General features: G+C 45.4%; 1 protein-coding gene across 1 annotated transcript; it reads right to left on the reverse strand.

The window, feature by feature from the left end:
* Window positions 1-1,690: 1,690 nt before the first annotated feature.
* On the reverse strand, window positions 1,691-7,470 carry misp3 (MISP family member 3). Its single transcript, XM_030352670.1, has 3 exons — window positions 6,044-7,470; window positions 4,700-4,776; window positions 1,691-2,302 (listed from the first exon to the last, which is right to left on the reverse strand). The coding sequence occupies exons 1-3, from the start codon at window positions 7,341-7,343 to the stop codon at window positions 2,213-2,215; spliced, it is 1,467 nt and encodes a 488-aa protein (XP_030208530.1). The 5' UTR covers window positions 7,344-7,470; the 3' UTR covers window positions 1,691-2,212.
* Between the last annotated feature and the right edge of the window lie 6,494 nt (window positions 7,471-13,964).

Consider the following 13,964-nt stretch of genomic DNA (forward strand, 5'->3'; position numbering starts at 1 on the left):
TGGGATTATTACGATGAAAGGGCAGAGGAGCACCGTAGAGGCAACAACAAAGATGGCTGTCGTTGATATAGGCAGTCTTTTCATTATCGACACCGTGTTAAACAAACTGGAATGTATATTTTCACTAAAAGAAGAACAACCAACTGAACTTAACACTTTAGTGAGAAGAAATATGGCATTTCGTTGCTCAGTGCTGCGTCACCCGTATCTTTGCTCTGATTGGTTGTAGGCATATCTAATTGCATCCAGAGGCATTGTTGTCTGCGCCCCTTGGGGATGCTTTTTGGAACTCTAACATGAACCGAGAGGTTCCATTGCAGTTTGCAATTCGTCTGGCGATGCAAGGCTAAAGTAGAACAGCTGGAGTGTAAAATTGGTCATTGTGAAACGCCTTCTGTTGTAAAATACTCAATTTGACTGGTTTATTACAAACATAAATTTTATCAGCTTGGTAAGTCTCCTAAATAAACACAGTATACGGTTTTACATCAGAATGTATCACTCTTTGTTGGTGATACTACTATTCTGCTATGCATTGAGAGAGTTGTCGACTGTAAACTCCCATATCAACGTAAATATAATGTAACCTAAAAGGCTAATGAAAACGTTGTTTTGCCATGTCTCACATAGGACGCGCTTTGGCAGTGTTAAACAGATCAATATATCCCCATAATGACAAATCATGTCATGCTGTCTTAACAATGACTAATGACCATGGCCAAAACAAAATTATTACCAATAACATTCCAGTATCATTGCGATCCACAATGCAATAAAAGTTTTGATATTAAGGCCTTCATTTTAATAATAGAACACTGATAATAAGAAAAAAAAACATGTGCTCCATAAAATATAATTGTTTGAAAAAAATCGTATCAACCCAAACTTTCTGAACAACTGTGAACTGCTTAGCCCTGTGATTAACCAGACGATCCATATGGATACATGGAAATGACACTAAAGACCCAATATTAAGACGTAAATTAAAGAATAACCAATTTTATCTCAATCCATGTTGTATGCAAAGACGATGAATGACAAAGTGATTTGACTGATGATTCAATCTGTTATACCCAAACATGCTTAAGAATCCAAGCATGAGGTTAATACAAATTTCAATAAAAATATATTTCTAAGCACAAGGCAATACAACCGGAAAAATAATTCAAATAAAAAAATATAATTAATTCTGTTGAATTTAAATTACATAAAATATACATAATGCTTGGGCTACAGATGAAACCTCAGGTTCACTCTTCGTATGACTTTGGTTGCATCTGCTTTTGAAAGGGTTTTAACCAGTTGTTCAGGCTGTTTTAGCTGGTTAAAAATTGTGGTGATTTTTTGGGGTGGGCAATTCAATTTAGAACATAAGGGGTGTACAGAAAACAAGTGTACCATTGAATTCCATTATGTGACTCATCTCCATACTCCACACACACTAGTGCCTTTTTGAATGTTTGTTATTGCATATTTTCTTATGCGCCCTGGGTTTCTGTTTTGTCTTGTCCTGTGTTGTTGTGCTGTGATCTATCTATCTATCTATCTATCTATCTATCTATCTATCTATCTATCTATCTATCTATCTATCTGTCTGTCTGTCTGTCTGTCTGTCTGTCTGTCTGTCTGTCTGTCTGTCTGTCTGTCTGTCTGTCTGTCTGTCTGTCTGTCTGTCTGTCTGTCTGTCTGTCTGTCTGTCTGTCTGTCTGTCTGTCTGTCTGTCTGTCTGTCTGTCTGTCTGTCTATCTATCTATCTATCTATACAAAGTGACTTATGTGTGAAGCGCCATACACTAGGGCTCTCCGATTTCTTCCCACCATTCCCTTCTTTCTCCATCCTTTTGGATCACATTTCCTTAAGTCAAACCTCAATCAAGTTATATTCCTATCATTTTATTTATTTAAAAGGGACAGTGTGAATTAATCAACATGGCCATTACATCGGACATATAAATGCACCAGATTTAGTTAAAAAACTAAACCCTGGCAGGTTGATGTTTGAGCAACATAAACAACACTTTTTGTTCTTCATTCTTGTTGGTAAGGGCTTTGAAACCAACCCCTTCCTGTCTATCTCCATCACTTCTGTCTCTCTTCCCCCCTCTTCCTCTCCCTCTCTTTCTCGTTCTCTCTCCCTCTCTATCTCTCCCTCTGTCTCCCCCTTTTCTTTCTGCCTCTCCCACTCTCTCTCCCACTCTCTCAGTTTTTCCTCCTACTGGTCTTCGTCATTGTGTCCCATGTTGACCAGTCCTGTCTCCCAGTGCTGCAGCAGAGGTGTCTTCTGTCTGGCAGCCCTGGGACTCTGTGGGTTAGTGGGAGAGAGAGAGAGAGAGATTAACAGAAGATGAGCAAAGACCAGACTAATGCATTTCCTGCCTGAGTATGTTGAATCCATTATGTAGCGATTAAAGGTATAAATCCAATATGCATTTAAAGAATACTTCAGGCTAAAATACTTTTACATCCTTACATAACATCTATCGTCAAGCACAAGTTATTTCCATGGTTTATTTTCTGGGTGAATAGTGTATAATGTTGTATAATATTCTGATCACATGCTATCCTGCAAGCCTTTTTCCTGATAGGCTCAAGAGGGATTCTTTCCAACTTTATACACCTGCGTCCTGTTGCACACCTGTGCCGTCAGTATAAATGCCACTCTGTGAAGGCATGCCATATCGTGTCTACTCAGACATGAAGGTCAGCCAGGACAACCTCAAATGATAAACATGACTTATAATAAACATGCAATTCATAATCAGTTAAAATATGAGATAATGGTTTCAAAGATAATTTAATTAAGATGAATGCTTGAAAAATATTAACATCTGGTTCATAAAGCTTTATAAACACGTATACACAATAATGCATTTCATTTCAACACCTTAAAAACGTATTTGCATAAAATAGATAATATTCTTTATTAACAATTTATAACTAATTACGAATTGCCTACTAATGAGTATTCATGAAGTTACATTATTCATTAACTATCAATTATCATTATTATTATTACTACTACTTTATTAGTAGTAATGGTTATTCAGTTTTTCGAAAAGTCTACCGATGAGTCAAGTAACAACGTAATCTCTATAGAAAGGGGTGCGATACAAAGGTGCCTTTGTACCTTTAGAAAACATGTCTTTATTAGAACTAGAGCAGTGGGTCTTCTTTTTAATCTGATTAGTGAACTATGGCAACAGTCAAAACAGGCCCATTTCCCTGTATAATCACTTATTCAATGTTGCCCTCTGCCCTTTGTATACAAGGACATCCATCTGGCCACAAAAAGGGAAGAGAGAGAGAGAGAGAGAGAGAGAGAGAGAGAGAGAGAGAGAGAGAGAGAGAGAGAGAGAGAGAGAGAGAGAGAGAGAGAGAGAGAGAGAGAGAGACCACACCTCAGGGTGTGTGTGATCACATCCTCAGGGGAAGGCATACCAGCCTTCACGCATGGGTGAAGCTAGGGCAAAGCCTAACCAAACTCTTGACCAAAGACCAATACCTGATGAAGTACATGATAGAACAAAGGAGTGTTTTAATAGGCTGGCACACCTTCACGCCACCTAGCATCAAATGCTTAATGATACCCTATTGTCCTTTATAGGTGTGCTAGATAACTAGCAATACTAAAAATGTAGCAATGTACTACAGGAAATGAGTCCAGATAACCTCCCCAATGAACTGGATACTTCCTCAATGACATTCACTAGAAGAATTCCCGTCATGAAGAAGATAAAGATGATGTATTTCTTCCAAGAAAAGGTTAAAAAATTTACCTATGAAAGCAGAAAAAAAATATATATTTCTAAAAGTATGAAAAACCATTGTTCTTTAAATCAGGATAATCCTCAAAATAATTTTACTAAAGCTCAAGTGAATGCTTACTGCAAAATAATAGCATAGCACACTAGAGCAATGGCGGTATAAAGTCCACGCAGGCTCATTGCCAGTCAGTGAAAGAGCCTTTAAGGTTTGCCCAGAGAGAGACATTGTTTCTTCCTGTCATTCATTCACGATAGCTATTGGTTGACTCTCCTTATCTTAATCATAAGCAATGTTCATTATGTCTGTACAGCGTGGCTTATCGCTTGTTTGTTTCCAATAGTCAGATAAACTTCTCTTTGATAACTGCTCAAGAATGATGTATCTAACAAGGTCACTGTGCAGTCCAATGCTATCCTAATGTAAGGACAGAATCTAGTGTCTAAATAGGTTTGATCAGCTAAGTGAGCTGTTGTTAATTAGATGTGTGTTGGGATTTTAACCACTGTGCATACATAAGGAAGCTAAAGGAATGCCACCATTGCCATTACGGAAAGCTGCTGACATCCTTACAGTCCTTTGCAGAGGTTGACGTGAGGTCAAACAAAATGGCATAGATATTAGCAGTCATGCTGATATTCATGCTTTTTTGTTGACTTGAAGGAACCCGCGCACTGAAACTGTTGTTCCGGTGTGTTGGAGTATCACAGTGCAAGTATTGATGACTGCACTCAGCAGGTTTGAATGCAACTCCTTGTTTATTGGTTTAGCGTTTCGGTACTAGGCCATCGTTCTGGCAGCGAAACATACTCAAGCATACAGATACACATACAGATACAGATGTACACACAGCTTACAGCTTCCATAGTTTTTACAATCTTCAGGGGATGTAGAAACAGTGTGGTTATGGGTAACTATTATCCCAGCACTGGCCTACCTCCAGCTGGATATCGTTCTTCTCTTCATCCTGAGATGGGGGGGGCCACAGGCCCAGTCTACCAAGAGACTGGCGCGCTATGAACAAGAACAAGAAAACAGAAAAACATAAATAACAGAGAAAGATGGGGACTCAGAGAGACAGAGAGACAGACGTGAGTCACTTTGATTTATTTTGTTCTTCAGCCAAACTGTAAGGAAATAACGAGATGAGGGATAACTTTAAAGCAATAGAAACACAAGAGGCTTCGCGACCATGGGTGGATGTAAATCAAACATTTAGATAAAAAATGAACGTCATCAAAATGGACACTTGTACCTTCAAAGTGGGTCACCAAGATGAAAATTGAGGGAATGAGATTGAAAGTAATGTAAGCCCATGTCTGTTAAAAAACATGAACGCTTTGTTTATAAAACAATCATTGCTCTTCATTTCTCAGTTTGGAGTAATACAGGTTTGGTGTTGACACGGCCTGGTCTGAATGATCCTCCCGGCACACACCCAAACGCACCCATTGGTGCATACCTACTCATGTAAATATGCACCCATGCAAATAAACACTCAAAGGTATGCCAGTGCTTTCAGACAATCAAACACGCCATCTTTAAACAAATCAGTGTAAATTAAATGTGAAATGTGTGAGCGTGTGTGCCTTTTGCAATTTGCTCTTGATCGATGAGGCTGAACCCTGCAACCCCGGACACACCTGAAGCTCCTGCCAGTGTTTTCCACGTTTAATTCTTCTAAAATCAGTCTTTTCAAGTCATTTCTCTCCCACTACCACAATAACGTGCCAAAAATGACTTGAGGCTTATCCATCACCTCTGAGTTAGTGTTCTTTCCAGCTGAATTTGCTGGCTCTATGCGTGAGTTATGAGGCTTTGCTGCTGTATTTTAGTGATGGTAAGCAGACTCTGAACACAGTTAGTGCGTCAGACAGGTTGCAGCGGCCGCTCCAGCCACCCTGCGATGCAGCTTCCACCAAGGCTCCATCAATGAGGAACGCTCCAGGGTAGAAAGTTCAAGAACACACACACACACACACACACACACACACACACACACACACACACACACACACACACACACACACACACACACACACACACACACACACAAACACACACACACACACACACACACACACACACACACACACACACACACACACACACACACACACACACACACACACACACACACACACATTCACACATTTCCAAGAACAACAAAGCAGTGTTTTTACTCATAAAGCATAGGTGTACTGTACACAGAGGGAACGGGTCACCAAAGCATCCGTACCACCCCCACTGCCACCACCACCAACAAGAACACGGGACTGACCTGATGGGGCCCCAGCCAGCCTGGGCCTCAGGGAGAACAGCTCGGAACGAGGAGCCAGTGGGTTGACTGAAGGAGACGTAACACAGCACGGGGATGGCTGTTCTCCCCCACCATTAACCAATCCCCCTCCACTGGCCTTTTCCTCGCCCCTGGCCCTCGCGGCCCCGTACAGGCTGGTTCTCTGCCTGCGGAGCTCTCTCTCCCGCTGCTGAGCCTCCCGGATATCCTGCTCCACTTTGTCCACCGCTAAGGAGGGTCTCAGTTTAAAAAAAGGGTTCTCCTTGAGATGGGGCTCCTCTTCTTCCTCCTCCTCCTCCTCTCCCTCTGTTCTCCCCAGGCCATCTTCCCTCCCAAGGGACGCAGAAGCGCTGGATGTCCCCGAGCTGATCCCATTGACCGCTTGTTTCTGCATGAGGGGGGCTGCTCTCTGATTCTGCTGCAGTGGCTGCGGGGGGTACAGGCTAAGGGAGGGGAGGTTACTCTCCAGGATGATCACCTGGTAACCGTTCCCCTCGGATAACCCCGGCCCCTTGGGAGATGTGGAGGAGGTGGAACCCCCGGGCTTGTTCCAGGGGGAGGATGTGGGACTTTTTTGCTGCTGCTGCTTCTGATTCAGCAGGTCCATGCTCCGTCCCCTCCCTGATGACAAGCCACCCGCAGGGGAGGCTGCTGTCGAGGCCTTCTCCTGGTTCTCCCCGGGGGAAAGGTCGTTGGTGGAAGCCCAGGATGGTGCACTCGTCCTCGGGGTGAGATTTCCGGACGAGTCCCTGGGTTCCTGGAAGGCTTCAAAGAGCTGCTTCCTCTCTTTGAGCTGCCGCACCGTGCCTTTGTCGTAGACGCCCGGGACGGTCCCGAGCCTGACCAGAGCCTGTTCCCTCTGCACCTCCGCGTGGATCTCCTTCTGCATCTTCTTACCGGCAATCTGTCTGTCTTTGCCCTGGTTCTGCTCTGTCTTCACAGGAAGGCCGGAGTACAAAACAGGCTTCTTCAGAGGGATCTCCACATACTCTGTGGTTGGCGGAACATGTTTGATCCCCCTAGATTTTCGTAGGCTCTGCTCTCGTTGTACAGCCCGCCGGATCTCCTGCTCGATAGGTGTCTCGTTGGTCTTGATGGTGAGGTTGTCAAAAGTGCTGCTTGTAGAGAAGTCTGCAGATACTCCACTGTCACTCAGGTTGTCTTCGTAGGGATAACTGTCCATTTTAGAGCCACCATTGAGCTTGGGGATAGAAAGAGAGCTTGGCTTTTCTGTCATTCTTATTCTGTCCGGGCTTTCTTCGATTTCCAAGCATCTAACCATTTCTGTTGAATGCGTTAGCCTCTCTGACTCACTGTCCCAGTCCGCCTTCTTTTGGCTCTGCCGTTTCCTCTACCTGGCAGGGTTCTCTTGTCCCTTTGAGCCCCCGCCCTCTTCTGCCCTTCTTTCCCAGCTACAGCACAACCAAAGCCTTGAGAACCGTGTGCATTCTGATTGGCCGGTTCCATGGCAACGGCAGACAAAGGTGAAAAGCCCTGGCTGTGCACCTGTTATGCTCCTTCCTGGTTGTGTCCCTCGGAGCCACCCTTAGCTTGTCCTGAGGGCAGTTGCTCCACCTGCTGTTGGCATCCTAGAATTGCAGGCTAAGTTGATCATGGGTATTCTGCGAAGTTCATTGGGCACTTTTGAGTGTTTTACAACACCAACGCATTTGTAGCTCCCTGAGCCTGGATTTCAGTTTAGGCAGGATCTGCAGTATCTGAAGAGTTCTGCTTGGAAATACACATGTACACCTCCCATTCAGCATCCACATTCTCTTGGATCCCCTCAGTCTTCTGGAGCCCTGTCTGCTGGTTCAACATGGGTCAGTGGAAACAATGATTCCTGATAATTTTGGGTGTCAGAAGACGTCAGGCTGTCCATTGGGTCAGAGGTGTAATCAACATAACTGTCTCTTCTTGTAGACTAGATCTCCACTCAGCATCGGGCCCCTGGGCTGATCCATGGAGGCGAGTAGGAGGAGGAGGAAGAGGAGACGGGAAAGGAGCCTGAGCGAGACTTTATAGGGTTGTAAGAGGTTCTTTGTCCTGGTGTTCTTCAGGCGGTTCTGATTCCATTGCTAAGCCTTGACACCCAGCTGCTCTGCACGATTCTTCCTCGCTCTCGGCTCTTGGTGCATTTACCATTTTGTTACAGACATTCTCTTGCGCTGCTTCATGTCCTGGTACAACTACGACCTCCTCCAGGGAGCCATGACCCTGTGGTGTTCAGTGCAGCCGGGGCCCAAGGCTCCTGTCTCAATTCATCCAGCGAGTCTAGAAAGTTCTTTGCTCCGCTGACCTGGAAGGATCGTTTTTGGCAAGGCTGTATGAAGGGAAAGAGGCGAGAACTGGGAACAACAGATTGATAATGAGAGTGGATGAATCAGATTGAACTGTGACAATCACTTCTAAACAGATATAAGATGAAAAATAATTTGTTGTATTAGTCCTTTCTTGGAATATTATATCATCAAAAAAAGCTTTGATTTGTATATGGTTTACGAATGCTACATGCAGTAGGCCGAACCTCAGCCTGGCCCTGAGATTATTTATCAAAAAGAGGACATAAAAAAACGAAATAAATAAAAATGGGCTTCAGGTGCTTACAGATTGTATTTGGAAACTGGCAATTACAGGTATGAAACTTTATGCATGCTGCATCTTGCCCCAGCTGCATCGTTGTCCTACCTTAAAAGGTGGCTATACTAAGGTGTATATTGTCCCATGTTTATTATGGGCTGTTTATAGTATCTGATATTAGACTCTGGCAGCAGGGTAAGTTATTCTCGTACGACTAATGTGAGCAACTTATAAAGTTTTCTGCTGAGGTGACCACTCTTTAATCAGCTTACAGGCCAATACAGGGATCAGTTCACAGGCACAAACACACACACACACACACACACACACACACACACACACACACACACACACACACACACACACACACACACACACACACACACACACACACAAACACACACACACACACACACACACACACACACACACACACACACAGACACACACACACACACACGCACGTCAAATGAAACGAGAAGGCTGTACGCAGAAATAAATGGAAGAGAGCTACCTCACACATAAATAAATAATGGATTCCAAAGCAAAATGATGTATTCAGGGTGTATCCATTATGAAAGGCTTCCATTGACCATCATCACTCATGGACCTCTTACATCTGAGTAGTGGAGTGTGTCAGTCGTGGGTGAGAGGAAAGAGAGAAAGACAGACAAACAGAGACAGGGAGAGGGAGAAGGAGAGAGAGGGACTGTACTGGAAATGACAGGTTGTATTTTGGTTTTCTTTTATAACTGCCATTTCAAGTATTTTAAGTATTTCAGGCTAGTCAGAATTTAAACTACAGACGTGTCGAATTGACGCAGAAAAAAGTAGTAGTTTCAGTTTCAGTACAGTTCAGTTTCAGTGGAGGAAAAAAATTGAAATCTATGCTGAAACCATTTATTGGAATTGCATACCTGCTTATAATCATATGAAAATAGCCCAAATTAGCTTGGGTACATTTTCCCATAATGCAACATTGGAACAATCCACCTGTTCCTCCCATGACACAGTGATGTCATTGAACAATTAGTATAATTATTCCAATGTGATTTTTCCCTTCTAGAAAGAAAGCCGTGAACATTTATAAGAATACAATGTACATGCTGTGGATTGGGTTTTGACTTTATTTAATACAACTCTTTTATCACTTAAAACTCTACCCTTACATAAGCCCTATGCTAATACTATTCTCTAATTCTTATTACGGCATCAACTAATGTTAAATCATGGTTTATTATGTAACCATATTGTAAAATGTTACCAAGAAGAAAGTCTGTTTTGGCGAGGGGACCCCTTTATAAAAATAATATATAGGACACCTTTGCAACATTTCAATGCTGCAATAAAAAGTAAAAAGTCGATAGCTGCAGGTAGAGGGGGTCCTTCAGGTAGAGGGGGTCCTTCAGGTGGATGGGGTCCTTCAGGTGGAGGGGGTCCTTCAGGTAAATGGGGTCATTCAGGTAGAGGGGGTCCTTCAGGTAGAGGGGGTCCTTCAGGTGGATGGGGTCCTTCAGGTGGAGGGGGTCCTTCAGGTGGATGGGGTCCTTCAGGTAGAGGGGGTCCTTCAGGTAGATGGGGTCCTTCAGGTAGAGGGGGTCCTTCAGGTAGAGGGGGTCCTTCAGGTAGAGGGGGTCCTTCAGGTGGATGGGGTCCTTCAGGTAGAGGGGGTCCTTCAGGTGGATGGGGTCCTTCAGGTGGATGGGGTCCTCAGGTGGATGGGGTCCATCAGGCAGGAGACACGTTGAGACAGACCACTGCTCTCTGGTCTTCATTTGACACCCTGTAATCACGTCCCTCCACCACCACATTAAGAACACTGAATCATCTGAGTTCTGTCTCGCTCTCATCCAAAACACTTGCCCACTCTGTGCTGCACTCCAGTATTTGCAGGGTCCTTCAGGTAGAGGGGGTCCTTCAGGTGGATGGGGTCCTTCAGGTAGAGGGGGTCCTTCAGATAGATGGGGTCCTTCAGGTGGAGGGGGTCCGTCAGGTAGAGGGGGTCCTTCAGGTAGAGGGGGTCCTTCTGGTGTATGAGGTCCTTCAGGTAGAGGGGGTCCTTCAGGTAGAGGGGGTCCTTCAGGTAGATGGGGTCCTTCAGGTGGATGGGGTCCTTCAGGTAGAGGGGGTCCTTCAGGTAGATGGGGTCCTTCAGGTGGAGGGGGTCCATCAGGTAGAGGGGGTCCTTCAGGTAGAGGGGGTCCTTCAGGTAGATGGGGTCCTTCAGGTAGAGGGGGTCCTTTGGGTGTATGAGGTCCTTCAGGTAGAGGGGGTCCTTCAGGTAGAGGGGGTCCTTCAGGTAGATGGGGTCCTTCAGGTAGAGGGGGTCCTTCAGGTAGATGGGGTCCTTCAGGTGGATGGGGTCCTTCAGGTAGAGGGGGTCCTTCAGGTAGAGGGGGTCCTTCTGGTAGATGGGGTCCTTCAGGTGGATGGGGTCCTTCAGGTAGAGGGGGTCCTTCAGGTCTATGGGGTTCTTCAGGTAGATGGGGTCCTTCAGGTAGAGGGGGTCCTTCAGGTAGAGGGGTTCCTCAGGTCTATGGGGTTCTTCAGGTAGATGGGGTCCTTCAGGTAGAGGGGATCCTTCAGGTAGAGGGGGTCCTTCAGGTAGATGGGGTCCTTCAGGTGGATGGGGTCCTTCAGGTAGAGGGGGTCCTTCAGGTAGAGGGGGTCCTTCAGGTAGATGGGGTCCTTCAGGTGGATGGGGTCCTTCAGGTGGATGGGGTCCTTCAGGTAGAGGGGGTCCTTCAGGTGGATGGGGTCCTTCAGGTAGATGGGGTCCTTCAGGTAGAGGGGGTCCTTCAGGTAGAGGGGGTCCTTCAGGTAGATGGGGTCCTTCAGGTGGATGGGGTCCTTCAGGTAGAGGGGGTCCTTCAGGTAGATGGGGTCCTTCAGGTGGATGGGGTCCTTCAGGTAGAGGGGGTCCTTCAGGTGGATGGGGTCCTTCAGGTGGATGGGGTCCTCAGGTGGATGGGGTCCATCAGGCAGGAGACACGTTGAGACAGACCACTGCTCTCTGGTCTTCATTTGACACCCTGTAATCACGTCCCTCCACCACCACATTAAGAACACTGAATCATCTGAGTTCTGTCTCGCTCTCATCCAAAACACTTGCCCACTCTGTGCTGCACTCCAGTATTTGCATATCACATCAATATCATGCGACTTTTATAACCAGGGACACACACACACACACACACACACACACACACACACACACACACACACACACACACACACACACACACACACACACACACACACACACACACACACACACACACACACACACAAGCAGACGGATGTAGGCACATGCAAATATACTCAAAAGTATAAATCCTCTCACCCAACCGCATTTCCATGAAGCTTAAAGGTCCCACATTATACCACCAGGTGTGAGTGTGATTAGCCGTTATAAGCTGTTTTGAAAATCTGCCTCTTCTGACATCACAAGTGGGCGTGTCCACCTAGACGTGTTCTGGATAGATCAGTCTACCAGCCTACCCTAGCCTAAGCTATCAGTCATACATCTAGGTGGACACGCCCACTTGTCAGATGTCAGAAGAGGCAGATTTTCAAAACGGCTTGTAACGGCTAATCACACTTGCTGTACACCTGGTTGTATAATAGGAGACCTTTAACACGCAGCATGGTGTTCATGAGAATGAAGTTCATCAACTAGGCTAAAATAACGTTTGTTTCTGATTGTCTCATATAATGTGGCTCCCATTAGTAGCAAGTATGCCACGATAGTTTTTAATGGTTAGCACTTTTAGAGACAGACACGCCATGAACAAATGAAGTAGTAATTCAATATATACTTAATGCTAAACCAAGGTATCCCATACAGGGAAGTGTCCAGTTCATTATTCTACAATAGCCCTAAGTGGTCAAACTGACCTTCTCAGATCTTCTCAAGTCCACAGCAGAAGAAAATGATGATGTAATATTCAATTAATGAATACATTAATAGGGCAAGTCCACAGCAGCAGAAAATTATGATGTAATATTCAATTAATGAATACATTAATAAATAGGGAAAATATTATAGAAAAGTATTAGGTGTAAGATAGAAAAAAGTTTATTACCAAATATGGCATTTAGGAAGCATTACACGGTAGACATTGGAAAATAGAAAAATGGAACGACGGAATTTGGAATTACAACAGACACAGTTAGTCCAACCATCATGTCTACACCCATGGAATGAGGCCAGCAGGGAGCAGCTCTCTGCTGTTTGACTGGGAGTCAAGGCAGCCACGTCTGATCATGGTGACACAGCTGCTGCTCCTGCTGGTGGAAGGGAGTCGCCGGTCTCCTCTGGGCACAGCTCGGGGGCGGGATGCATCACGAAGGGCAAAGGCAGGCCCAGACACTTCAGCTGAGCCCGGTACTCGTCCATCTCGCTCGGCTCCACCTCCCTCCTCCCGCTGCTGAGCAGGTAGACGTCCAGCGACGTCCTCCTCGTCGACTCCACGTCCCAGCGCATCACCAGGCAGTCTGGGCAGGAGGTGCGGAGGAAGAACCCTGTGAGGTTGAAACGGTCGCTGTCCGCCAGGAAGGTGAAGGCGCTGCCGTCCCTGGACAGCTGGTAGCTCCGGCGCTGGCAGTCAGCGCCGAAGCGGTTGATCTGGGTGTAAGAGGTGTTGGTGGTCTGGTTTGAGTTGCGGAAGAACACAGTGATGCCGTCACGTTGCTTGAGGGACTCCAGGGAGGCTTGGTGGCTCAGGCTGCCGGCCACCATGGCCCATCTACCCTCCAAGTGATCGGTTGGCATCTGCTCCAAGGGCATGATGAGGTCATCACAGAGGGAAGTCGTTGATTGGCTCAGAGCCAGGGAGCCGAGTAGAATGGAACACAGGAGAATCATGTTTGTCTTTAAAGTTTTAAGATTGAGACTTTTAGAGTATCTATTGTATATATTTAAGAGGTTACATTTGGTTGTTGAGAACTGACACTAGGAATGACTTGAGCCTGGTTATATAGCCCAGAGGGCAGTTAGCCAGGCCCTTTCACAACAGTACAAACAAGAGGATGACCAGGAATTCGTCCTGGTGGAGTCCCACATTGTGAAATGTGAGAAAGTTTCAAAAGCTGTGGATTCCTGACAAGGATTTCAGGGTATCAATAGCTCTCTCCCTCATTGCATGGGGTTGTGCTGTGCTACAAAAAAAAATAAGCCCCTCTTTTCTTTACTCATTTATTTTCATAGCATTGGAAGTTTTTGGACTTCAGGAAAAAACATCTGAAAGCGGTCCACCGTCACACTTACTTCATGTTCTTCATATCCACCAAGTGTGACCCATTGCTGTTCTAGTTGTTCAAA

Source organism: Gadus morhua, chromosome 3 (assembly GCF_902167405.1).
Source record: "Gadus morhua chromosome 3, gadMor3.0, whole genome shotgun sequence".
In the NCBI taxonomy this organism is placed as follows: domain Eukaryota; kingdom Metazoa; phylum Chordata; class Actinopteri; order Gadiformes; family Gadidae; genus Gadus; species Gadus morhua.